The 27,217-nt window shown below is 41.8% G+C and overlaps 1 protein-coding gene across 1 annotated transcript in view; it reads left to right on the forward strand.

The window, feature by feature from the left end:
* USP43 (ubiquitin specific peptidase 43) overlaps positions 1–22,880 on the forward strand; it is a 53,569-nt gene extending 30,689 nt beyond the window's left edge. Inside the window, exons 3-15 of the mRNA XM_075350765.1 lie at positions 8,229–8,326; positions 8,633–8,725; positions 10,487–10,622; positions 11,960–12,107; positions 12,210–12,366; positions 16,099–16,210; positions 16,293–16,396; positions 16,790–16,870; positions 19,455–19,581; positions 19,707–20,055; positions 20,169–20,327; positions 20,583–20,738; positions 20,829–22,880. Of these exons, the coding sequence (XP_075206880.1) occupies positions 8,229–8,326; positions 8,633–8,725; positions 10,487–10,622; positions 11,960–12,107; positions 12,210–12,366; positions 16,099–16,210; positions 16,293–16,396; positions 16,790–16,870; positions 19,455–19,581; positions 19,707–20,055; positions 20,169–20,327; positions 20,583–20,738; positions 20,829–21,841 (2,733 nt within the window). The 3' untranslated portion in view covers positions 21,842–22,880. The remainder of the gene's footprint in view (positions 1–8,228; positions 8,327–8,632; positions 8,726–10,486; positions 10,623–11,959; positions 12,108–12,209; positions 12,367–16,098; positions 16,211–16,292; positions 16,397–16,789; positions 16,871–19,454; positions 19,582–19,706; positions 20,056–20,168; positions 20,328–20,582; positions 20,739–20,828) is intronic.
* Positions 22,881–27,217: the final 4,337 nt, after the last annotated feature.

The following is a 27,217-nucleotide window of genomic DNA, read 5'->3' on the forward strand; positions in this document are numbered from 1 at the left end:
TTCTTGGGGGCTTTATTATTTTGTTGTAGGGCCCTTAGGACAGTTAATGCTTTACCGGGCACCTACTGACGCTGAGTACCGTTTTACGAGTAACTGGAATAGGGATAGGTCTGCACATTTTGAGTACAATTTTAGCCGTTCTGGTGGCTTTACCCTTCTGTGACCTCCAGTCTGTATTTTCTGCTGGATAGACATGGCTTCAACACTGCACAACACAGCTTGAGCTGGCTGCGTCGTCCCTGGTGTCGCCCTGTATCCACGCCCTGCCAGCGAGGCTCAAACCTGGGATTAGGCAGAGGATCTGTACAATGGAGGTTCGATCAGGCGTGTAACACGGAATAACATTGTACCTGACACCTCCGAGCATGAGGTCACTTCCTCGCAGGGTTGTTGTCGCAGCAGGAAGTGCTTCAGACTCGGCGGCGTATGGGAACTATTAACTGTTTAGTTCCCTATGCTGTCTAAAATATATTATTGTGCCCGGCCTGGTTATCAACCAGGACCTAGAGCCTGATGCTTGTCACCACCACAGTTGAGCTTTGTTTGGCAACAGTGCAGTTGGTGGTCCCAAGATAGGTTCTCTAAACCCAATCAAGACTGGACTCCAACTCTCCAAGGGCCCCATATTGGTCACATTAGCAATGTCTATGGCATTTTCATCCTTGGGTCAGTGCCTTTGTGTCGTACTGTAAACGCGTATTGAAAATGGTCGAATAGTTTGCCCTTTTTAATTTCTCCCTGCTTAGTACTATATTATACAGGGCCTTGATTTTTTTTTTCCTTCCGTCATTTCTGGCCGTCGCACTCGTGTGACCTCCGGTTCCTTCCTGGGTTTATATTGACATGGTAAACAACACATCCTTGCAAGACTTGTGGGCAGGGGAGAGGAGAGGCGTCTGTCCGGCCCATGGCTGACGTGTTCACTTACAACCAGCTTCAGTTGCTGATAACATCATAACTATCAGCTTTGCAAGTTATGAAAAAAGGACAATTACTGCAGCGCGTGAATTGTTATTGTTGCTTTACTTTACCCTAAGCCGTTTCTGTTTCGCCAGGTTCAGTTATATGTGCCCACAGGGAAATATTCCTGCTGGTGAAGCCCATTGGTGTTCCCACATGGTACAATGCCCCTTTCATGGCTTCCACAGTTCCCAATTAACACATTATGATGCTCCCACAGTGCCCCCCACACACACAGTATGATCCCACCACATAGTGTGATACCTACGCATTGCCCCCACACACAGTTTGATACACCTACAGTGCCCACCACACACAATGATACTCCTACAGTGCCCACCACACACTATGATGCTCCTACAGTGCCCACCACACACTATGATACTCCTACAGTGCCCACCACACACTATGATGCTCCTACAGTGCCCACCATACACTATGATATGTCGCGGGCGGAGGGGACGCGCTCGCCACGCTCGGGTCCGGGGCTTCTGCTGCTGCTGCTCGGTGGCTCGAGCGGTGGAGCGGACCCGGGGACTCGAGCAGCGCTCCTCACTTGTGAGTGAAAGGGGGGTGGTTTGGTTAGGGAGATTGTTCGTGACGCCACCCACGGGTCGTGGTGATAATGGTACCACCGCTGCTGGTAACGGGGATCCCGGGAGAGATGGTAGGGTGCAGCTGAGATGTTGTCCCCTCCGTGGGCAGGTTGGTGATCCCGGGGCCCGATGGTGTAACGGGGAGGCCGGATGGCTGGGGTGCAGGGACTGCGCGGCGCGGTGCCGGACGGCACTCGTGTACTCACTCAGACAATCACTGACAGAGTCTCTGGTAAACCAAAACGGCCGGATGGACGGGTCCCGCAGCCGGCTGCAGTGTTGTTGTTGTGCTCTCCCCGGACGGCTGATGGTGGCTGTCTTTCCCTGCACCTTTGAGAATGTTCTTGACTCCTGTGGTTGCCCACCGGTAGTCCGCTCCCCAGCGTATAGGTGCCGTAGGAGCCCATTTTGCCCGCAGGCGCTGGCCCTTGGATCTCTAGCCTGTGGCGGTGGCTGTATATCCTCTCTGGGTGGACGGTTGCCTTCAATCGGGACTTAGTAGTTGAGAAACCCCTGGGGTTCCTGTCACATTCGGATTTGACTATTGACGGCGGCTCCAAGCCTGGTCGGGGTCCGATGGCCCTGCCTGTGTGCTTAGCTTCACTCCGTTCCCCGGTCCGGTACCGGCGGGCTGACGCCCGACCCCGGTCCTTACGGCTCTGCGGAGTTCCACTAACTCCTGCAGACGGCCACCACCGTCTGCCAACCTTGCTGTCAGTGTCTGGGCTCCAACCCAGACACCCAAGTGTTCACTCCTCTCCCTATCACCTCCAAGACTGAACTCCTCCAAACTCTGACTGCTTTTCCCACCTCCAGGCCTGTGAACTCCTCGGTGGGTGGGGCCAACCACCTGGCTCCACCCCACCTTGTGTGGACATCAGACTCTGGAGGGAGGCAACAAGGGTTTTGTGTTTGGCTGCTGTAACTGCCTAGGGTGGGGGTGTGTATGTTGGTATGTTTGTGACTACCTGGCTAGTCCAAGGTGTCACAGATACTCCTACAGTGCCCACCACACACTATGATACTCCCCCAGTGCCCACCACATAGTGTGATACTCCCACAGTGCCCCACACACACTATGACATACCCTCAGTGTCCACCACACAGTGTGATACTCCCACAATGCCACAATGCCCCCCACACAGTATGATACACCCACAGTGCCCCACACACAGTATGATACACCACACTGCCAAACACACAGTGTGATACACTCACAATGCTTACCTCACAGTATGATAATCCCACAGTGCCCCCTCCCCCAAAGTATAATACTCCCACAGTGCCCACCACTCAGTGTGATACATTCACAATGCTCACGACACAAATAGCCCCACAGTGCCTACCACACAGTGTGATACACTCACAATGCTTACCACACAGTATGATAACCCCACAGTGCCCCATCACACAGTATTATACCCGCACAATACCCACCACACAGTGTGATACCCCCACATTGCCCCCCAACATAGTATAATACACCCATAATTCGCTGCAACACAGTATGATACCCCTACAGTGCCCCCAAACAGTATGCTGCTTCATGACCTCCACAAATTATGATGCTTCCAAACAGCCCACCAACAAATGTGCATAATATGAACTCACTAGAGTGGCCCCTACACACTGTACACCCCATACACAGTATAATGCTCCCTCCGTACACTATAATGCTCCCACCATACACCCCACTCACAAAGTATAATGCCATCAGCATACACCCACACACAGTATAATGCCCCCTCTGTACACCTCAAACACAGTATGCCACCTCTGTACACTCCACACACTATAATGCCCCCACCATACAACCTGACAAACAGTATAATTCCCCCTCTGTACACCCCACACGCAATATACTTCCCTCTTTGAATACCCTACACACAGTATAATGCCCCCTCCATATATATTACACAGTATATACATTCCACATACAGTATAATTTCCCCTTTTATATACCTAACACAGTGTAATGACCGCTCCATTTACTACACTCAATATAATTCTCCCTCCGTACAACTAACATTCAGTATATTGCCCCCGCCATATACTATACCCACACAGTATATTGCACCCTCTTTATACCCCACACAAAGTATAATGCCTCCTCCGTAAAACACACACTTAGGGGCACTTTGCACACTACGACATCGCAAGCCGATGCTGCGATGCCGAGCGCGATAGTCTCCGCACCCGTCGCAGCTGCGATATCATGGTGATAGCTGCTGTAGCGAACATTATCACTACGGCAGCTTCACACGCACTTACCTGCCCTGCGACGTCGCTCTGGCCGGCGACCCGCCTCCTTCCTAAGGGGGCGGGTCGTGCAGCGTCATAGCGACGTCACACGGCAGGCGGCCAATAGAAGTGGAGGGGCGGAGATGAGCGGGACGTAAACATCCCGCCCACCTCCTTCCTTCCGTATAGCCGGTGGAGGCAGGTAAGGAGATGTTCGTCGCTCCTGCAGCTTCATACACAGCGATGTGTGCTGCCGCAGGAACGAGGAACAACATCGTAACATCGGTCTTTCCCAATTCATGGAAATGACCGACGCTACACCGATGATACGATTACGACGCTTTTGTGCTCGTTAATCGTATCATAAAGGCTTTACACACTACGATGTCGAGAGCGACGCCGGATGTGCGTCACTTTCGATTTGACCCCACCGACATCGCACCTGCGATGTCGTAGTGTGCAAAGTGCCCCTTAGTATAATGCCCCCCGCCATATACCCCACACATGGTATATTGCCCCCACCATACACCCTACAGAACGAATAGTGTAATGCCCATTATATACACCATCCACATAATGTCCTCACAGTATAAATTCCTCACAATGCCCCACACACAAGCATCCCAGTTGCCATCCCTGCTCATCTGTGATTGAGCTACTTAGACCTGAGAATGTCATATGACCTGAAGATTTTTGCAAGTCTTATGGCAGAATGGTAGAGCAGAGATCTGACGGCTCCCTGCTCCACCATTATGTTCAACTGTATCTCTGTCCTAGGGACACAATGGAAATTGAGGCATACCTTCGATCTCTTGGGACAGTTACCCAAAATATGCCCTCTTTATCTGGGAGAGTTGAGATTTATGGATTACATGTATATAACAGGTGCTGGTTGTGGCTCTGGTTTGCAGAGCTGACGCTCTAATTTTAGGCGTAGTAATTGGTACTGAAGGTCTCGCTGCAGAGCTATGGCCCGGGGCAAGACAGTTTTACTGCGAAGCTTATAAATAATGTATGGTCTGTGTGCCGGTAAAATGTGAACTCTCCTACATGTTGCACGCAATGGGAAGTTCTGGATATAAAGAGGCTGTGAACTCTTCGTCTCTGGGCCCTGAGGGTTATCGCGAAGCTTCTGTGCTCCAACCCAACATCTATAATTGGACCTTCTCTTAGTACTTAGTATGTGCCATTGTGAGGGGCTTTTGTCGCCCTTAAGGCACCATGGTCCGGAATAGCCTGCTTCTACTGTTACCCCTAGTAGTAGGTAGTAGTAGGTTCCTAGTAGGAACCTTTGCTGTACTTTATCTAATGATGGTATACCAACCTAAGGGTCATTTCGTCCTCCTCGTGGGCTCAGGTGCTGGAGCGCATTTTTACTTGGTTATGGCGCCCAAGAATGCTCCAATACAAGGGAGACTACCCACTTTTGTGCGGAGCTTACTAAACCTTACCCTTTTCGGGCCAAGGTGGACAATTTGCTGCCATTTTATCCAACAAATTGGGTCAACCATGACCAATTTGGGGACCGTTGGCATCTGTATTGTGATGGCTACCTAGGCACGCTCGTTGTCTAGGCTCCTTTGGCTTAAATTGGGCTCCTGAGAGCTGGAGGTTTGGTGTGGCATGCTCATGTCGTAGCAGCAGAGTATCAGCAGTACCTAGCATTAGACAGATGGGTGAGGAGCTTGTATTAGGCCCAAGACTGCCATTTTGCTGTCATTTTCTCCAACAAATTGGGGCAACTATGACCAAGTTGGGGACCGTTGGCATCTGGATTGTGATGGCTACCTAGGCACCCTCGTTGTCTAGGCTCCTTGGGCTTAAGTTGGGCTCCTGAGAGCTGGCGGTTTGGTGTGGCATGCTCATGTCGTAGCAGCAGAGTGTCAGCAGTACCCAGAATTAGACAGATGGGCGAGGAGCTTGTATTTTGCAGTCTGAACAGACTCTGTACTTGGCAGAACTCTCATTAACGGATCTACCATGCTTCCTTAACAATCCTCTTACGCCCCCCTCCCCTTCCATAAAATCACATCCATCAGTTCCTTGAAATTTGTTTTATCCCCCTCTTTCCCCCCCCTCCCCATGCTGTTAACTCTTATTATACCAAAAGATAAAAGTACCCTGATGCCAATTAGCTTTGATCGGCTGCCATCTCCTCTTCCAGTTACAAGAGCAGCTCCTCTCGGTGCGGGGAGGGGGCCGCGTGTTGTAGTGGGTGTCATCCGTCTGCTTATCATAGTTACCCAATTATAAAAAACACACAAGAAAAAACCCTCGTCGGATTTACCGCACATAATCCCTTGCAGGCAGCTTATCCGTACCACGGCCGACTGCACACAATCTATACATTTATTTACATTTAAAGAGGAAAATCTATTTATACCTATGATAGTTGTGTCGTCGTGATTCTTATTTTATTTATATTTGTCTGGGAAGAAGGGCACAAGTAACACTTACACTGCTGCTATTATTATACTAATTTTTAGATGGTATTATAGTAGTTATATTCTTGTACATAGGAGCAGTATTATAGTAGTTATATTCTTGTACATAGGAGCAGTATTATAGTAGTTATATTCTTGTATATAGGGGGCAGTATTATAGTAGTTGTATTCTTGTACATAGGGGCAGTATTATAGTAGTTGTATTCTTGTACATAGGGGCAGTATTATAGTAGTTATATTCTTGTACATAGGAGCAGTATTATAGTAGTTATATTCTTGTACATAAGGGCAGTACTATAATAGTTATATTCTTGTACATAGGAGCAGTATTATAGTAGTTATATTCTTGTACATAGAGGGCAGTATTAAAATAGTTATATTCTTGTACATAGGAGCAGTATTATAGCAGTTATATTCTTGTACATAGGAGCAGTATTATAGCAGTTATATTCTTGTACATAGGAGCAGTATTATAGCAGTTATATTCTTGTACATAGGAGCAGTATTATAGAAGTTATATTCTTGTATATAGGAGCAGTATTATAGTAGTTATATTCTTGTATATAGGAGCAGTATTATAGTAGTTATATTCTTGTATATAGGAGCAGTATTATAGTAGTTATATTCTTGTATATAGGAACAGTATTATAGTACCGTAGTTATATTCTTGTACATAGGAGCAGTATTATAGCAGTTATATTCTTGTACATAGGAGCAGTATTATAGTAGTTATATTCTTGTACATAGAGGGCAGTATTAAAATAGTTATATTCTTGTACATAAGGGCAGTACTATAATAGTTATATTCTTGTACATAGGAGCAGTATTATAGTAGTTATATTCTTGTACATAGAGGGCAGTATTAAAATAGTTATATTCTTGTACATAAGGGCAGTACTATAATAGTTATATTCTTGTACATAGGGGCAGTATTATAGTAGTTATATTCTTGTACATAGGAGCAGTATTATAGTAGTTATATTCTTGTACATAAGGGCAGTACTATAATAGTTATATTCTTGTACATAGGAGCAGTATTATAGTAGTTATATTCTTGTACATAGAGGGCAGTATTAAAATAGTTATATTCTTGTACATAGGAGCAGTATTATAGCAGTTATATTCTTGTACATAGGAGCAGTATTATAGCAGTTATATTCTTGTACATAGGAGCAGTATTATAGCAGTTATATTCTTGTACATAGGAGCAGTATTATAGAAGTTATATTCTTGTATATAGGAGCAGTATTATAGTAGTTATATTCTTGTATATAGGAGCAGTATTATAGTAGTTATATTCTTGTATATAGGAGCAGTATTATAGTAGTTATATTCTTGTATATAGGAACAGTATTATAGTACCGTAGTTATATTCTTGTACATAGGAGCAGTATTATAGCAGTTATATTCTTGTACATAGGAGCAGTATTATAGTAGTTATATTCTTGTACATAGAGGGCAGTATTAAAATAGTTATATTCTTGTACATAGGAGCAGTATTATAGCAGTTATATTCTTGTACATAGGAGCAGTATTATAGCAGTTATATTCTTGTACATAGGAGCAGTATTATAGTAGTTATATTCTTGTACATAGGAGCAGTATTATAGTAGTTATATTCTTGTACATAGGAGCAGTATTATAGCAGTTATATTCTTGTACATAGGAGCAGTATTATAGTAGTTATATTCTTGTACATAGGGGCAGTATTATAGCAGTTATATTCTTGTACATAGGAGCAGTATTATAGTAGTTATATTCTTGTACATAGGAGCAGTATTATAGTAGTTATATTCTTGTACATAGGAGCAGTATTATAGTAGTTATATTCTTGTACATAGGAGCAGTATTATAGTAGTTATATTCTTGTACATAGGGGCAGTATTATAGTGGTTATTTTCAGGACCACCGAGGTGCTGTGTAATTATAGAAAATATGCTAATTATTTGGATTACTATTGTTGTGACTGTTTTCTTTTCTTCTTCAGCCTCCAGGTTCTGATCTCGGCTCCGTCAGCTCCGCACCTTCTTCACCCACGGATCTAGGACAGAGCTTTGTACAAGAGCATTTTCAAGCTCAGTACAGGTATGTTGAAGTATGAAAGGAATAAAAAAAATAACATTAAAAAAGTCATTTTTTTTTTGTTTTCTAAATTATTGTTTTGCATACTTCTTTATTCAGTTTTGAGAATAATGATATAGATGATGAGGAGATTTGGTGACCGCTGCGGATAATCGCCGTCACTCCCGGTGGTTAGGGAGGCGACACCACTGTAATTACCGATCACTAGACTCCTCACCAGCCTCCATATTATCTATATATAGCATTGGCTTCTTCCTATTATTGTCTATGTGACTTATATTCTCAGGTATAAGTGTTTTGTCCTTTCAGATCTTCCCTCACCTGTCCGCACTGCCACAAGCAGAGCGACACCTTCGACCCCTTCCTTTGTGTTTCCTTGCCCATTCCTTTACGACAGACAAGGTACGAATATTACCCAAAATAAAAAAATATTTTTTTCATGTTATTATTTTTATAAAATTATGATAAAATATTGCAGTTTCCATATTGTCCACTAGGTGTCACCACCACTGAAAAAGCCATCTTTCTTTACAGCCTGCTGTAAAACTTAACGTAATCATCACAAGTCATTGACACTTATATTATTGATGTCTTTTTTTCCTAAAATGACTAATATTAAGTAGAAAATGTCACTTATAACCTAAATTTTGGGCGGAAAACGTATCAGATGGGGGGGGGGGGGAGTTTTTGTATTGGAATCTCATGCAATCAAGATTTATTATATAGAAGGCTTCGCTTGGTGGATCTAGAGCGAGTGGGTGGGCGGTCTGTAATTAGTTCAGTAGTATGAAATTACACAGGACATAGCGAGGGAACGCATCGGGTAATTACAGTTTAGCCGCTTTCCATAAATATCACCGACTCCCACACTCTTGTCTGCGTCTCGATAAGAAGCCGAAGTGGAGAGGAAGGGGTTAAGCTTCCTCCGACTATGAGCTGGCGGAGTTGTGTTATTACATGGATTACTGGGAATTGGCGCTTACTAATTACAGTAATTAAATGTCATTATTATTATTTACTTTTTTTATAGATTACTCATTAAATGGCTGAATGTATTGGTTGTTTTTTTGCGTTTTTTTGCCTTTTTAATTATGTAGCGATTGGGGAAAAATTGGTTGCAAAGCTTCAACTCGTATAACCCAGCTTTTTTAATAATAAATGGTGGTAAATTCAGGATTCTGGGAAAGATGGATGATTAAAAAGTATGTGCCCCCCTCTCCCCCCCGCCATAATTACTCATTATATGGCTGAATGTATTGGTTGTTTTTTAGCGTTTTTTTTTGTGGTTTTTAATTATATAGCGATTGGGGAAAAATTGGTTGCAAAGCTTCAGCTGATATAACCCAGCTTTCCTAAAGTCATGAGTGAAATTCAGGATTCTGAGAAAGATAGGTGATTAAAAAGTATGTGCCCCCCCCTCTGGTTGTTATTTTGCGTTTTTTAATTTAGCGATTGGGAAAAATTGGTTGCAAAGCTTCAACTCGTATAACCCAGCTTTCTTAAAGTCATAAATGGTGGTAAATTCAGGATTTTGGGAAAGATGGATGGTTAAAAAGTATGTGCCCCCTCTGCCCCCCGCCCTTATTACTCATTAAATGGCTGAATGTATTGGTTGTTTTTTAGCATTTTTTTGCCTTTTTTAATTACATAGCGATTGGGCAAAAATTGGAGGCAAAGCTTCAACTTGTATAACCCAGCTTTCTGTAAGTCATAAATGGTGGTAAATTCAGTATTCGTGGAAAATGAATGATTAGAAAGGCTGAATGTATTGGTTGTTTTTTTGCCTTTTTTTAATTATATAGCGATTGGGTAAAAATTGGTTGCAAAGCCTCAACTCATTTAACCCAGCTTTCTTAAAGTCATAAACGTTGGTAAAGTCAGGATTGTGGGAAAGATGGATGATTAAAAAGTATGTGCCCCCTCTCCCCCCCACCCCCCCTCTCGCCCTAATTACTCATTGTATGGCTGAATTTATTGGTTGATTTTTTTGCCTTTTTTAATTACATAGCGATTGGGGAAAAATTGGTTGCACAGCTTCAACTCGTATAACCCAGCTTTCTTAAAGTCATGAATGAAATTCAGTATTCTGGGAAAGATGGATGATTAAAAAGTATGTGCCCCCTCTCCCCCCCGCCCTAATTATTATTATTTTTTTGTTCATAGAGCTTTGAATGTTATTTTAGTTTTCCAAACCAAGCAGCAGCGCTTCCTCCGCGTCGGCCTTGCGGTGCCGTTGTTTGGCACCATTGCGTCTCTGCGTCAGATGGTGGCCGATCTAGGCAAAGTTCCTACTGATCAGGTATTTTTTTTGTTTTTGCAAAAGCCACAGTCTATCCCATTAGTCTAGTATTCAATAGATGGCTAATTGATTGTTGGGACCCCCAAAGAAGAGGGCTCTGAAATATTCAGGTGGAATAGAGCAAAGGGCACCATCGCATCATTATCTATAGGTCTGGTGGAGATGGGTAATCCCATAGTATGGAAAGGTGGGGTGCATTTTAGGTCCAATTTTTGGGATCGATAGGGGTCCCAGAGGTTGACCCCTTAGCAATCAGTAAATTGGGACTAACTTTTAAGTAGTTAATGATGTGAGTAAGCCCTTAGCACCTTCGTGCCATGATCATATGTGGGGGGTGGGAGAGGACATTCACCACGTCTTTTGTCAAGACCTATTAGGGTACATCACTTGTATGTCCGATCAGGTGCCTGTACAAATTTGTATTTAAATATATTAAAGTAAAATAGTAAAAAAGGAAAATTAAAGATTAACCATAAAAAATATACATTAAATAAAAAAGAAAAGCTAAAAAAATTAGTAAAATTAGTAGAACCTTATTTAAATACCTTGTAAAAATCCTTATGCTTCCCTGATTCTGCCGCATTTTTCCGTTTTGCTCTATGTCGCTCCATTGCAGAGATATTCACATTTGTTGCTTTAGGGGCGCAGTATGTGTAATCTCTGCTTCTAGACCAACTGGGATTTTTCTTCAGAGTCTTTTCTGGGGGCGTATGCTTTTACACCTCCGTCTCAGATGCTGACAATTACATCTCGGCAGCGTCTGAGCTGCTAGGTCAGCTGCCACATCCAGGAGAGCATGCCCCAAGGAAAACTGTGAAGAAACGCAAAGTTGCACTACAAGCAAAGATTTCACATACTGTACTCCAAAAACATCAAATATGAATATCTCTGCAATGGAGCGACATAGCGCGAAACGGAAAAAAGTGGCAGAATCAGTGGAGTTCGAGGATTTTTACAAGGTATTTAACTTACTTTTTTGCGCAAGTGACATTTCTTTACCGACTAACAACAAAAAAATAAAATACATGATTTTAAAAAATAATAATTAAGAAAATAAAATCTAAACATATGTATAATATTGAGCTAAAAAAGACATTAAATAAAAAAAATGGAAATATAAAATATGGAATATTATAGAAGAACCAGAAAAAAAATAAAATATAAAAATGAAATTTGTTAACTAAAATAAACAAAAAAATGGAAAATAAAAATTAAATTAATTTAATAAAAAAATAATAAGTAGAAAATTTGAAAAATAATTGGGTGGTGCTAAAAAACAAAAGGGGGTTAAAGTATTTTTTATTTGCTTTTTTTTTTTTTGATCCGCTCCTCTGCAGGTGATCCTGGTAGAGTTACAGTCCAGCGGCTTCCAGCGATCCTTCTCTGATGAGGAAGACCTGAATACCATTGCAGAAGGAGACCCGGTGTACGCCATCCAGGCCCCCCCACCCTTAAATAAACTATCGGCTTCTAGTAGGAGCTCAGGTGAGTTTAGGCTTAAAGGGCAACTCCACTAAAAGGGTCTGTCCCATCAGGAGGAATAACCCAACCATCAGAGGTAACCGGTCTGGTTCTCCCTTCTTGCAGGTTACCCTCACAGCCTCCCGTCCTCTCCCCGCTGCTTCGATCAAGATGAGCCAAAGTTACCCGGAGGAGGTTCTGTCTCGTCCGAGTTCTTGACCTCAAGTTCTAAAGTTCTGTTACTTCTGTGCAATTTGGAAAGTGGGAGTCAGCAGGCGGTCAGGTACATTGCATAATTTAAAGGGACAAACTATTTGAGGGAGGCTGACTTTTTTTTTCCAATGGGATGATTGACAGGAAAACTAGAAAATCCCTGCACACATGATCCATAGCTTTATCTCACATATGTCTACTTCTGAGAAACTGTGTGTACTAAAGCTACTAAACGTGGGTGTAACGCACTTTTATTTCTAGGATGGGTACATTTTATAGGAGCTGCGTTATTAAAGGGAACCTGTCCCAAGGTTCTCAGCTCTATTTTTGGTGCTCCATATATAGCATATATTAATATTACAGGATGTAAGTTTACAGGCCGGGTGACCTTCTGTATTATACTCCGGAGCTGCACTCACTATTCTTCAGGTGCAGTCACTGTGTATGTGTACATTACATTACATTACTGATCCTGAGTTACATTCTGTATTATACTCCAGAGCTGCACTCACTATTCTGCTGGTGCGGTTACTATGCACATACATTACATTACTTATCCTGTACTGATCCTGAGTTACCTCCTGTATTATATTCCAGAGCTGCACTCACTATTCTGCTGGTGCAGTCACTGTGTACATACATTACATTACTTATCCTGTACTGATCCTGAGTTACATCCTGTATTATACTTCAGAGCTGCACTCACTATTCTGCTGGTGCAGTCACTGTGTACATACATTACATTACTTATCCTGTACTGATCCTGAGTTACATTCTGTATTATATGCCAGAGCTGCACTCACTATTCTGCTGGTGAAGTCACTGTGTACATACATTACATTACTTATCCTGTACTGATCCTGAGTTACATTCTGTATTATATGCCAGAGCTGCACTCACTATTCTGCTGGTGGAGTCACTGTGTACATACATTACTTATCCTGTACTGATCCTGAGTTACATCCTGTATTATACTCCAGAGCTGCACTCACTATTCTGCTGGTGCAGTCACTGTGTACATACATTGCATTACTTATCCTGTACTGATCCTGAGTTACATCCTGTATTATACTCCAGAGCTGCACTCACTATTCTGCTGGTGCAGTCACTGTGTACATACATTACATTACTTATCCTGTACTGATCCTGAGTTACATTCTGTATTATACTCCAGAGCTGCACTCACTATTCTGCTGGTGCAGTCACTATGTACATACATTACATTACTTATCCTGTACTGATCCTGAGTTACATCCTGTATTATACTCCAGAGCTGCACTCACTATTCTGCTGGTGCAGTCACTGTGTACATACATTACATTACTTATCCTGTACTGATCCTGAGTTACATTCTGTATTATATGCCAGAGCTGCACTCACTATTCTGCTGGTGGAGTCACTGTGTACATACATTACTTATCCTGTACTGATCCTGAGTTACATCCTGTATTATACTCCAGAGCTGTACTCACTATTCTGCTGGTGCAGTCACTGTGTACATACATTGCATTACTTATCCTGTACTGATCCTGAGTTACATCCTGTATTATACTCCAGAGCTGCACTCACTATTCTGCTGGTGCAGTCACTGTGTACATACATTACATTACTTATCCTGTACTGATCCTGAGTTACATTCTGTATTATACTCCAGAGCTGCACTCACTATTCTGCTGGTGCAGTCACTATGTACATACATTACATTACTTATCCTGTACTGATCCTGAGTTACATCCTGTATTATACTCCAGAGCTGCACTCACTATTCTGCTGGTGCAGTCACTGTGTACATACATTACATTACTTATCCTGTACTGATCCTGAGTTACATCCTGTATTATACTCCAGAGCTGCACTCACTATTCTGCTGGTGCAGTCACTGTGTACATATACATTACATTACTAATCCTGCACTGATCCTGAGTTACATCCTGTATTACACTCCAGAGCTGCACTCACTATTCTGCTGGTGCAGTCACTGTGTACATACATTACATTACTTATCCTGTACTGATCCTGATTTACATCCTGTATTATAATCTAGAGCTGCACTCACTATTCTGCTGGTGCAGTCACTGTGTATATACATTACACTACTTATCCTGTACTGATCCTGAGTTACCTCCTGTATTATACTCCAGAACTGCACTCACTATTCTGCTGGTGCAGTCACTGTGTACATACATTACATTACTTATCCTGTACTGATCCTGAGTTACATCCTGTATTATACTCCAGAGCTGCACTCACTATTCTGCTGGTGCAGTCACTGTGTACATACATTACATGACTTATCCTGTACTGATCCTGAGCTACCTCCTGTATTATACTCCAGAGCTGCACTCACTATTCTGCTGGTGCAGTCACTGTGTACATACATTACATTACTTATCCTGTACTGATCCTGAGTTACATCCTGTATTATACCCCAGAGCTGCACTCACTATTCTGCTGGTGCAGTCACTGTGTACATACATTACATTACTTATCCTGTACTGATCCTGAGTTACATCCTGTATTATACTCCAGAGCTGCACTCACTATTCTGCTGGTGCAGTCACTGTGTACATACATTACATTACTTATCCTGTACTGATCCTGAGCTACCTCCTGTATTATACTCCAGAGCTGCACTCACTATTCTGCTGGTGCAGTCACTGTGTACATACATTACATTACTTATCATGTACTGATCCTGAGTTACATTCTGTATTATATGCCAGAGCTGCACTCACTATTCTGCTGGTGGAGTCACTGTGTACATACATTACTTATCCTGTACTGATCCTGAGTTACATCCTGTATTATACTCCAGAGCTGCACTCACTATTCTGCTGGTGCAGTCACTGTGTACATACATTACATTACTAATCCTGCACTGATCCTGAGTTACATCCTGTATTACACTCCAGAGCTGCACTCACTATTCTGCTGGTGCGGTCACTGTGTACATACATTACATTACTAATCCTGCACTGATCCTGAGTTACATCCTGTATTACACTCCAGAGCTGCACTCACTATTCTGCTGGTGCGGTCACTGTGTACATACATTACATTACTTATCCTGTACTGATCCTGATTTACATCCTGTATTATATTCTAGAGCTGCACTCACTATTCTGCTGGTGCAGTCACTGTGTACATACATTACATTACTTATCATGTACTGATCCTGAGTTACATTCTGTATTATATGCCAGAGCTGCACTCACTATTCTGCTGGTGGAGTCACTGTGTACATACATTACTTATCCTGTACTGATCCTGAGTTACATCCTGTATTATACTCCAGAGCTGCACTCACTATTCTGCTGGTGCAGTCACTGTGTACATACATTACATTACTTATCCTGTACTGATCCTGAGTTACATCCTGTATTATACTCCAGAGCTGCACTCACTATTCTGCTGGTGAAGTCACTGTGTACATACATTACATTACCTTACCTACCCTGTGCTGATCCTGAGTTACATCCTGTATTATACTCCAGAGCTGCACTCACTATTCTGCTGGTGCAGTCACTGTATACATACATACATTACTTATCCTGTACTGATCCTGAGTTACCTCCTGTATTATACTCCAGAGCTGCACTCACTATTCTGCTGGTGTAGTGGCTGTGTACATACATTACATTACTTATCCTGTACTGATACGGAGCTACATCCTGATACTCCAGAGCTGCACTCAGTATTCTGCCTGTTGAGTTCCTGTGTATAGACATTATCTGTATACTAGGGCCTTTGCAATTCTTCTTGTAATGTTCACGGAAGCTCTGATTTTTGCTTTTTTGGCCAGGTTTGGACCTCCGCTAATATTACGGGAGGACAAAGCAGCTTCTTGGGATCAACTGCAGCAAAACATCATAATGAAAATCCGATATTTGATGAGGAGCGAGGCCCAGCTTCCAGTACGTACCTGCCTGGGGCTGAGCGATCACTGGCTGCTTCCAGTCACCTTATAGAAATGTCACCTGTGTTCTCTCCCTATAGAGCGGAGGAGTGATTTTTAATATCCGAGTGGTGGGGGCGCCAGTGAGCAGCTGTTATTTATCATCCAAAGATGCCCGACCCCTGCAGCACCCATCTATCAGCAGGTTAGTCGTGCTTATGTTGTAAGGCCTAAAAAGTGATTGAACCCCCAATGCCAAAAAAATGAGGCACTGACAAAACATAGACTTCCCCGTATGACCCAGGGCCAATCACGGCCTGTAGGCTAATATTGTAAGAGATATTGGAGAGTATTGGGACTGAAAGGGTTATCTGCAGCCGCTCTGTTCTGTGACTGCCTGCCACCTAGTGGCAATTTTGGCTACTGCAACATTTTTGCAATGTAAATTATGGGGAAAGATGAGCCGCCATGACTGCAGCTGAATACCGGGGGGTGGAAGTATATCAGGAAGAAGTGGTGGTGAATAAAACATGTAAGTGTGAAGATGCCCATTACTGGCAGGCCGTGTGCCCATCACCTCTTCTTCTCATTATAAAAGGGCTCTGCAACTCTGTGGGGCTGGAGGACCACCCCATGTGAAGCTGGCGATTGAGTGGGGGGAACCCAAAAGCAAAGAGAGGTATGCTATGGATATAGATATATATTACAGACACACACACATACACATACACACACACACACACACACACACACACACACACACACACACACACATACATACATACATACATACACACACACACACATACACACACACACACACACACACACACACACACACACACACATACACACACATATGAGCAGTTGTGCTCAAAAGTTTACATACCCCGGCAGATTTTTTGCTTTCTTGGCCTTTTTTCAGAGAATATGAATGATAGCACAAAATCTTTTTTTCCACACATGGTTAGTGATTTGGTGAAGGCATTTATTGTCAAACTACTGTGTTTTCTCTTTTTAAATCATAATGACAACCAAAAACATCCAAATGACTCTGATCAAAAGTTCACATACGCTGGTTATTTTGGCCTGATAACATGCACAGAAGTTGACACAAATGGGTTTGAATGGCTAATAAAGGTAACATCCTCACCTGTGACCTGTTTGCTTGTAATCAGTGTGTGTGCATAAAAGCTGAGTGAGTTTCTGGGATCCAGACAGACTCTTGCATCTTTTATCTGGCCACTGATGTTTCTGGATTGTGAGTCATAGAGAAAGCAAAAGAATTGTCAACGGATCTATGGGAAAAGATAGTTGAACTGTATAAAACAGGAAAGAGATACAAAAAGATATCCAAGGAATTGATAATGCCAGTCAGCAGTGTTCAAACTGTGATTAACAAATGGAAAATAAGGGGCTCTGTAAATACCAAACCACGATCAGGTAGACCAATAAAAATTTCGCCAGTAAAATTGTTTGGGATGCAAAGAGAAACCCACAAATAACATCAGCTGAAATACAGGACTCACTGAAAACTACCAGTGTGGCTGTTTCAAGATGCACAATAAGGAGGCACTTGAAGAAAAATGGGCTGCATGGTCAAGTCTCCAGAAGAAAGCCATGACTGCCAAATGCCACAAAGAATCTTGCCTACAATACGTCAAACACCACAGAGACAAGCCTCCAAACTTCTGGAACAAGATAATTTGGAGTGATTAGACCAAAATCAAACATTTTGGCCACAAACCATAAACGTTACATTTGGAGAGGTGTCAACAAGACCTTTGATGAAAGGAACACTATTCCTACTGTAAAGCACGGAGGTGGATCGCTGATGGTGTGTGTATGTGTGAGCTACAAAGGCTCAGGAAACTTGGTCAAAGTTGAAGGAAAGATGAATACAACACCTTATCAGCAAATACTGGAGGCAAATTTGCACTCATCAGCCCGGAAGCTGCGCATGGGACGTACTTGGGCTTTCCAACATGACAACGATCCAAAACACAAGGCCAAGTTGACCTGTCATTGGCTACAGCAGAACAAAGTGAAGGTTCTGGAGTGGCCATCTCAGTCTCCTCCTGACCTCAATATCATTGAGCCACTCTGGGTAGAACTCATGCGTGCAGTTCATGCAAGAAAGCCCAGGAATTTACAGGGACTGGAGGTTTTTTGCCAAGAAGAATGGGCAGCTTTACCATCTGAGAAAATAAAGAGCTTCATCTACAACTATCACAAAAGACTTCAAGCTGTCATTGATGTTAGAGAGGGAAATACATGGTATTAAGAACTAGGGTATGAGAACTTTTGATCAGGGTCATTTGGATGTTTTTGGTTGTCATTCTGATTTAAAAAGAGAAAACACAGTAGTAGACAATAAATGGCTTCACCCAACCACTAACCATGAGTGGAAAAAAGATTCTGTGTTATCATTCATATTATCTAAAAAAAAGGCCAAGAAAGCAAAACGTTTGCCGGGGTATGTAAACTTTTGAGCACAACTGTATATACAGCCCCACTGTACATATATACACACTACATACATAAGAACACATTGGCCAGTCATAAACACACCTACACATTCACACACATTTGTACATTGATACATACACATATGTATATATACATGCTGCCTATTCATAAATACACTAACATTTTACATTCCTGCATATATACTTCCACTAAACACAGTACATCAAAACACACATATACAGTCACTCAATGTACATACATACTATATACAGTATACACTGTACATTCGTACATACAATGCGCATCATAAGTATACACATATTGTATGCATTCACATACATACACATTCATATATAGTACGTTCACTCATATTGTACAGTCATACATATACACACACCTGCATTCATACATGGACACACTGTACAGTCACAAGTACACAATGTACATTCATAAATACACACCCATTTACATACAGTACATTCATACACACTGTACATTCATACACACACATACATACACACATTTATACACACACATACATACACACATACGTACATACATATACTCAACATAATTTGCCTTCATACATATACACACATGCTGTACATTCATACATACACACATACATACATTTTCAGACACACAATTATTCAGACATAGTCTCATATACTTTCATACATACATATATGCATCAAAAGTCAAAAACATGCACATGTATACCTCCATGCTATACACTCCCCGTATACATAGTGTTGGCACAGATTGGCTTATCCCATTATATGACTCTCTTGAAGATTGTTTGGGAATATACAGGAAGAAGTGGTTCAGGATGATGAATCAGTAAGGAGCCAACAACTGGACCACCAGCAGCAGATCTGCACCCTGGATGAGTGCTTCCAGCTGTATACCAAGGAAGAACAAGTAAGGGACAGCCTATAGATGCCTAATGCAATACAGCCAATCATGTGCTGGAATCTGATTGTTTTTGGATGAAATAAAAATGGACATACATAAAACTGATGTCATGTTAACACTTTCCTCCACAGTTGGCTCCAGATGATGCCTGGAGGTGTCCTCACTGTAAGATTCTGCAGCAGGGTACAGTCAAACTGAGCCTATGGACTCTGCCTGATATTCTCATCATTCATCTTAAGAGGTTTCGACAAGTCGGTGGCCGCAGGAACAAGTTGTCTACTCTTGTCAAGTTCCCCTTGGCAGGGATGGACATGGCACCACACGTGGTTAAGAGGGGCCAAGGAAACAAACGCCCCTTAGGACAGTGGTCATCATGGAAGCAGCCACCATGCCAAATGGAGAATGCGCACCTGGATGTACTGTATGATTTGTACGCAGTGTGTAACCACCATGGAAGCTTACAAGGAGGTCACTACACAGGTGGGTTACAAAGGCATCCCAATGTTTTAGAAATCACTTTGCAGGGTACACGAGCATTTAGGGTAACGATTAGACTGCCTTCCCTATATCCTATTATCCTCTTGTACCCTCAGCCTACTGCAGGAACTCCTTGGATGCCCGATGGTACAGCTATGATGACAATAATGTAGAACATGTTCTTGAGGACGAGGTCTGCACCCGAGGGGCCTATCTCCTGTTCTACCAAAAAAGGAATGCCATTCCAGCTTGGTCTGCCAGCAGCTCGATTAAAGGTACGGTCAACTGTGTTGTGGTGCCCATGATGGTTAGTATGACTTGTTCATGGTTGGGTGGAAGAAGGCCATTATTTTTGGTTGGTTGTTCCTTTTTTTGTGCCATCAAAAGTATGTATTATGGCTGTTATTATGTGTAGAACATCAATCATATTTCCACATTGGGCAAAGTGAGGAACTTTAACTAAAAACTCACCAAACCATGAAGAGTCTTGACTTGGCAAGAGATGTACTAATTTTTTAATGTAAACACAGGTTCCATAAGCTCGGCCATGTCTGATCACTGGGTCCTAAGGCTGAATGGAAGCAAGAGAGAAAGCCTAGTGTCTTGGGCAACCACAAATTGCACACCAGTGCCAAAAATACCAGACTCCCCCATCTTTTTAGAGAAGGAGAAAAACATGGAGAAAGGTATGAACGCTGCCTTGTAGATAAGTTTGGGTCAATGTCTACTTGACTTGATAATTCTTGTTTCTGAACTGTTCCATTAATTTCTTGTAGGTTCAAAGTCTTTTGTCCGAGGAGCAAAGGGTCGAAGCGCAAGTATGAGGGTTTCATCGGCTTCTAAAATAAAGTTGAGCATCAGTAAGGCAATGCCTCTCAGGTGGTCATTTGGATCTAAGGACAAAGCAAAGCCTGAGACCCGCGAGCTTGTGGAATACTTGGAGTCAGGAAGACGACCGAAGTACACTAATGAACCCATTGTGCCCGTGATGACTAAAGCAGAAAAGTCATCTAATGGAATTCCCCCCAATCTAAGCCAATCAACTAGCCATGGTGCCAATGGAACCAGCTCTGCAAGTGGCCAATCCAGAGCATTGTCCTCATCTACAAAGACAGATACTTTGAGGGGTAAGCCAAAAGAGAGACAGTCACACCAGGACAGTATGGTGCAAGGTGGAAAGGGACATGCATCTACACAGTCACAAAACAAAGATAGAACCTCAAGTAGTGATGGCCCCATGGGTATTAATGGCTCAGCTTCAAATAATGCAGTCAAAGTTAAAACTTCTTCAGGTCAAAAGGTAGACCTTAACCAAAGACACCATACAAAAGTTGGAGATAACAGACCAGACAAGACTAAACCCTCTGAAATAGAATCTGAGTGGAAGTCAACCAAGATGAGGACAAATTTACTAAGGAAAGAAGCTAGGTGGCAGACTGGATCTGAGACCCCTACCCCATCAGAGCTACATAATAGTATCTCACGGACTTCTCTATCCAATGGGGTTGTAGTGACTGATGGAAGAACTAGTGGTACATTGCCACGTAGGCAAAAAGAGGATAATAGATCTAAAATGGACATTAGACGAGCGCATAGTTCAACTAATGTTCAGACGAAAGCAGAATGGACTATGAAGAGGTCAACTTCTCTGTACAGAAATGGAAGCACACCACATCAACCCGCCAGACAGATGTCCGCTGAGAAAGCGTTGGATGGTACTTTACCAAGAATGAAATACCAAACTTCATCTCTGGGCAGGAAGAAAACTGTGCCTGAGTCAAGCTTCTAATAACTCTGTAGATGCTTCTTTGGCCTCCTGACCAAATTATTGGTGCCTCTGTGAACAGCTCAAAACTTTTTTATAACATTAGATTGTAAAAGACAATGTACAAAATATTCACAAAATTTACTTAATCCATCTTCATTTTTCAAAAGTGCCAAAAAGTGGATGAGATGTGCGTGATATTCTAGCAGAAGATCCTTGATGATCGAGCAGGTCTTCAGGGGTTCATGTCTACCATTTATAATAGGTGCAGACTCCTTATTTGGGACACTGAAGTAGTGGTATAAAACATAATCCTAAGAGAGCCGCTAGTTTGTTCCTCGAGACTGAAGGTCCAATCCAAAACACAATGACATGAGAATATCATTGGTGACTTGAGGTGGAGTCCATTATGGAACCCCTCTGTCTTCTAACCATTGGGTGAAACTGTGGTCAGTGGAACTCTTCAGCACTGTTTGACTTTCTGGTTGTTTGAAGACCTATTTATGTATTACTTGAGTAGCTAAAAAGCTCTTGTGGCCAGTAGGGTGGGAAATGAGAATATAAAGCATTGAAGATCTTGGGGTTACCCACTATCAACCTAGACCTCCTAACACAACACCATTTGAGCTGTATTTTGTTGTCTGATAGTATAAAAAGTTCTATCTGGTTTGGTTAAATAGAGAAGTAGGTAAGATGTTCAAAAAACCAGATGACACCACCACGTTTGGGTGGGGGCTTAAATAAACCCCACTCTTTTCTAGCTTGCAATATGAAGGACTTTGGAATTCAAGTGCAATAATTCACTATAGTCATTGGCTTAGTGTAGAAAATGATGCAGAAATGTAATAAAGTCGTTTGTTGTAAACCGAAAATACAAAAGTATTTTAATTTTAGAAAACCACTAGATTGTATCATAGGCTGCGCAATGTATGTGCCGGATATTATACTGATGTAAATAGTTTATGGAAAAAACTAAGATAAAGAGGTTTATTATAGAAGAATCAGTAAGTATTTTTGAAACTATTCTCCCTGTTATATATATATATATATATATATATATATGTATATGTGTGTGTGTGTATATATATAAATATATATATATATATATATATATATATATATATATATATATATATATATATATATATATATTTTTATATATATGTATATGTATATCTTGCCCTTCAACTTGTGATTTGGTTCTCGAATTCTTGGGCTGCGGGATCCAGGGTGGGACTGTCGAATTTCATTTACCTTCTTTATATCATAATATATGAACCCCTCATCATTTGTTTCAAGTATCTTTATTTATTATTTATAGCAGTGGAGAAAACCTTTTTAAAGAGTCAATCCCATCTTCATAGATGGGTATTGTCAGATAATGCTCTTAAAGATAAGCAAATTTGCAATTTACTGCTTCAGCCATTCTTGAGATATCAACACTTTTGTTTACAGCTTGTTGCCTTGGAAACTGACCACCGCTGCTAAACAGCAGATCATGCACATCACTTAGGCTGTTTTCACACCTCTGGTTTTTGCTCTGCGGCACAATTCAGCACTTTGCAGGAAAAACGCAACCGTTTTTTTTGCTGCCGGTTGCGTTTTTCCTGCATAGACTTTAATTAGTGCCGCATTGTGCCGCATGGCCTTGCGTTCCGTCCGGTTTTTGCCGCATGCGGCAGATTTAGCCGATGTGGCGGCCGGATGGAACGTTGCCTGGCACGTTTTTTTGTGCGGCAAAAAAAAACGCTTTTCCCAATACATCCCTATGGATGCCAGATGCGGCGCAATGCGGCAAAAAACGCATCCGGCCGCCGCATGCGGTTTTTGCCACTGCGCATGCTCAGTAGCATGCCGCAAGCGGCAAAAACCGGACAGGCCGCATGTACAAAACTTATGCAAAGGATGCGGTGTTTTCACCGCATCCGTTGCATAGGTTTCACAGCCGGATTGAGCCGCACGGCTCAAACCGGATGTGTGAAAGCAGCCTTACCAGTTCTTTTCTATTCAGCTTGTAAACACTGATTTGAAGCTGGCCAGGATCGCCGGAGTGCGCTGTTACCACCTGCTCTAACAAGAAAGACAGCATCGGAGGTCGGTCTCCTACGCAACGAGCTGTAAACAAAAGAAAAGTGTTACTTTATAAATAATGGCTACAAATTTTAATAAGCTGGATATTGCAAAAGTGCATTATGAAGATGGGAATGACCTTGTGAAATAATCTAGCCTTCCGTACTTAAAGGGTGTGTGAACTTTACATTCTCTATTCTATGAATCTAACACTAACATTAGCTTTGGAATTATTTAAATATCCTACCTTTTTATCTACACACTTACCATGTATACATATTTGTCTCCATGGTTACAGACCACTAACAACCCTTTTACATGTTCCCCCAACTTATTTCTTATTGTTGGATGTATATTCCATCTAATATACATCCAATAGGTTAGCAAGAGGTTGGGGGAACATGTAAAGGGGTTGATAGTGGTCTGTAACCATGGAGACAAGTATGTATACATGTTAACTGTATAGAGAAAATGGAAGTAGAAATCTAAGGAAATGGAGTGTGACTGTAGTATCTGACTACACAATGGTTGTTTGTACTTTGTAACCATGTAAACTCATAGGCCTGCATAGGAGCTGGAGTTACAACTGTTTTTCTATATTAGATGCTTTGGAACATTAAAATTAAGTGTATGCAAAAGTATACACACCCTTTAATTACATGAATATTACTGATTCAATAGTATGCATAGACATAATCTCAGGTAAGGCTAAAATATATACACTCTGGAAAGTTCCAGTAATCCAGCATCTGATAGTCCATATGTATACAGCATATGTTAATAAATTAGGAATTGATTAAAAAAATGTAAAAAAAACATTTTAGAAAAATGGCAAAATTAATCTGAATTGTAATCCACCTCAGGTGCTCGGATACTTCTCCCCTCAAAGGGATTAAAAAATAATTATATATTTTTGAATATATGTGAAAATGTAATATACAGTATGTAATTTCACGATGGAGGTGGCCATTTTGTAGACAATATAGGATAAGCTGAATAGGTGATCCTACAATGGCTACTCTTTTGTATTGGTGCCTGTCAAGAAAACTCTCTAGAAGTGAAAAAGTATTTGTTGCTCATAGCAACCAATCAGAGCGCAGCTTTCATTTTACCAGAGCAGTTTGAGAAATTGAAGCTGAGCTCTGATTGGTTGCTATAGGCAACAAAAATGAGGCCTAATGTTTATATTTTAATAGAAGCCTTGTTTTACCTAATGTCCCAACATTTTAAGAACACAATTCTGGACATTGTACGCTCACGCTCTTGTTGCCAACACCCCAAATTACATAGACCCACCATTTAATGCAAAATTTATAAACAGCTCATTCTATAAAATAACATTATCACCGACCATATTAATAAAACCATATACAGTGACTAAAGAAAATCCAGCATAGAGGGTGGACCTTTATTTTAAAGGGGTTGTCTGGAATTAGAAAAACACTGCTGCTTTCTTTCACAAATAGCGCCAAACCTGTCCGGGTGTGGTATTGCAGCTCTGCTCCATTGAGGTTGTAATACCTGACACAACCTATGGGCACGTGTGGCGCTGTTTTTAGTTTTTTTTCTACTAAGTCATTGAAAATAAAGTAATTAAAAAAAAATAATGAATTGTACACTTTAAAATTCTGAGAGTTTATGGGTAAAGGCACTGCAAATATAACGTCTCTCAAATGCAGAGAGTTAGATATAAAGTCTATTTATTATGGCTGGATATATAATGTCTATTGCCAGACAGGTCTTATGAAGGCAGCTATTTTGGTAAGAAGCAAGTACAAAAAAATGTTTTTATTATGAATTTCTATGCAATAATAAATATTTTTATTGAATATTTTTGTGTTTGTTTGTTTGCATTTCTATGTCTTCTTGTTTCTTCTATGTGGATTAAAATGAATGGGCCCATAATGTGTGATGGCCTCAACTTGTGGCTTTCCAGAGGTTTGCAAAACCAGCATGGCCTGGCAGATTAATGCAAGGCCTGAAGGGGCTGTGCTTTATCACTATCTTTGGCCCATAAAGGGGCAAGGCCCACTTAGAGCCTGAAGGGGCATGACTCCTAACTTTGGTATGTCATGCTCCGCCCACTTAAGACCTGAAGGGGCATGTGTAGCATCCAGGGGGCAGAGGGAGTCAGGCACAGGGTCTCGTACCTGAGTTACTCGTCACCGGGCCGGTGGGGTGGTCTGGGATGTCGCGATGGCCTGCCCGGCTTCTTGCCCCGAGGTGTACACCAATAAGGAGGGAGGATGATGGAGGTTGTATTAGGCTGTGTGCGCACTAGAAAAGTGATTTTTCTCAAGAAATTTTCTTGAGAAACTTCTGGGAGTTGAAGATTACTGCACCTGCGGTAAAAAAACGCACCAAAACCGCGGGAAAAAACGCATGCGTTTTTGCCGTGTTTTTTTCCGCAGGTTGATCCCTGCGGTTTTTTATGCTGTAACTGCTATAAATAATATAGATAATAGATAGATAATCAATAGATAGACAGACAGATAATGGATAGAGGGAAAGATGGATAGATGAATAGATAGATAGATAATAGATGAGAAAGACCCATATAATGTCCCACCCCCCTGCATATTCTAAGCTGGCACCCTTTAGTGACTTTCATGTGGCACTAAAGGGTGCTTAGCCTTGTATTTAGCCAAAAAATAAATAAATAATTTAAAAAAACGATATGAGGTCCCCCATATCTTTTGTAGACAGCTAGGGTAGAGCAGACGGCTGCAGCCTGCAGACCACAGCTGGCAGCTTTACCTTGGCTGGTAATCCAAAACAGAGGGCACCCCATGCTGTTATTTTACATTAAATAAATAATTTAAAACAAAAAACGGGGGGTCCCCCCCAAATTGGATCACCAGCCAAGGTAAAGCGGACAGCTGTGGTCTGGTATTCTCAGACTAGGGAGGTCAACCGTTATTGGACACTCCCCAGCCTAAAAATAGCAGGCCACAGCCTGCCTCAGAAGTGGCGCATCCAGTAGATGCGCCAATCCTGGCGCTTTTGCCCAACTCATCCCATTGCCCTGGTGCGGTGGCAAACGGGGTAATATATGGTGTTGATACCAGATGTGTAATGTCACCTGGCATCAATCCCTGGGGTTAGTGATGTCAAGTGTCTATCAGATACCCAACATCACCAACCCAGTCAGTAAGAAATGAAAAATAGACAACAAAAAAAGATTTATTTGAAAAAACACTGCCCAAAACATTCCCTCTTTCACCAATTTATTGAAAAGAACAATCAATTGCAGGTCCGGCGTAATCCAATAAGGGGGTCCCACGAGGATCCATACCATAGTCACTGTCCCAGTCAATGAAGAACAAAATG

The sequence above is a fragment of the Anomaloglossus baeobatrachus genome, chromosome 5 (assembly GCF_048569485.1).
Source record: "Anomaloglossus baeobatrachus isolate aAnoBae1 chromosome 5, aAnoBae1.hap1, whole genome shotgun sequence".
Classification (NCBI taxonomy): domain Eukaryota; kingdom Metazoa; phylum Chordata; class Amphibia; order Anura; family Aromobatidae; genus Anomaloglossus; species Anomaloglossus baeobatrachus.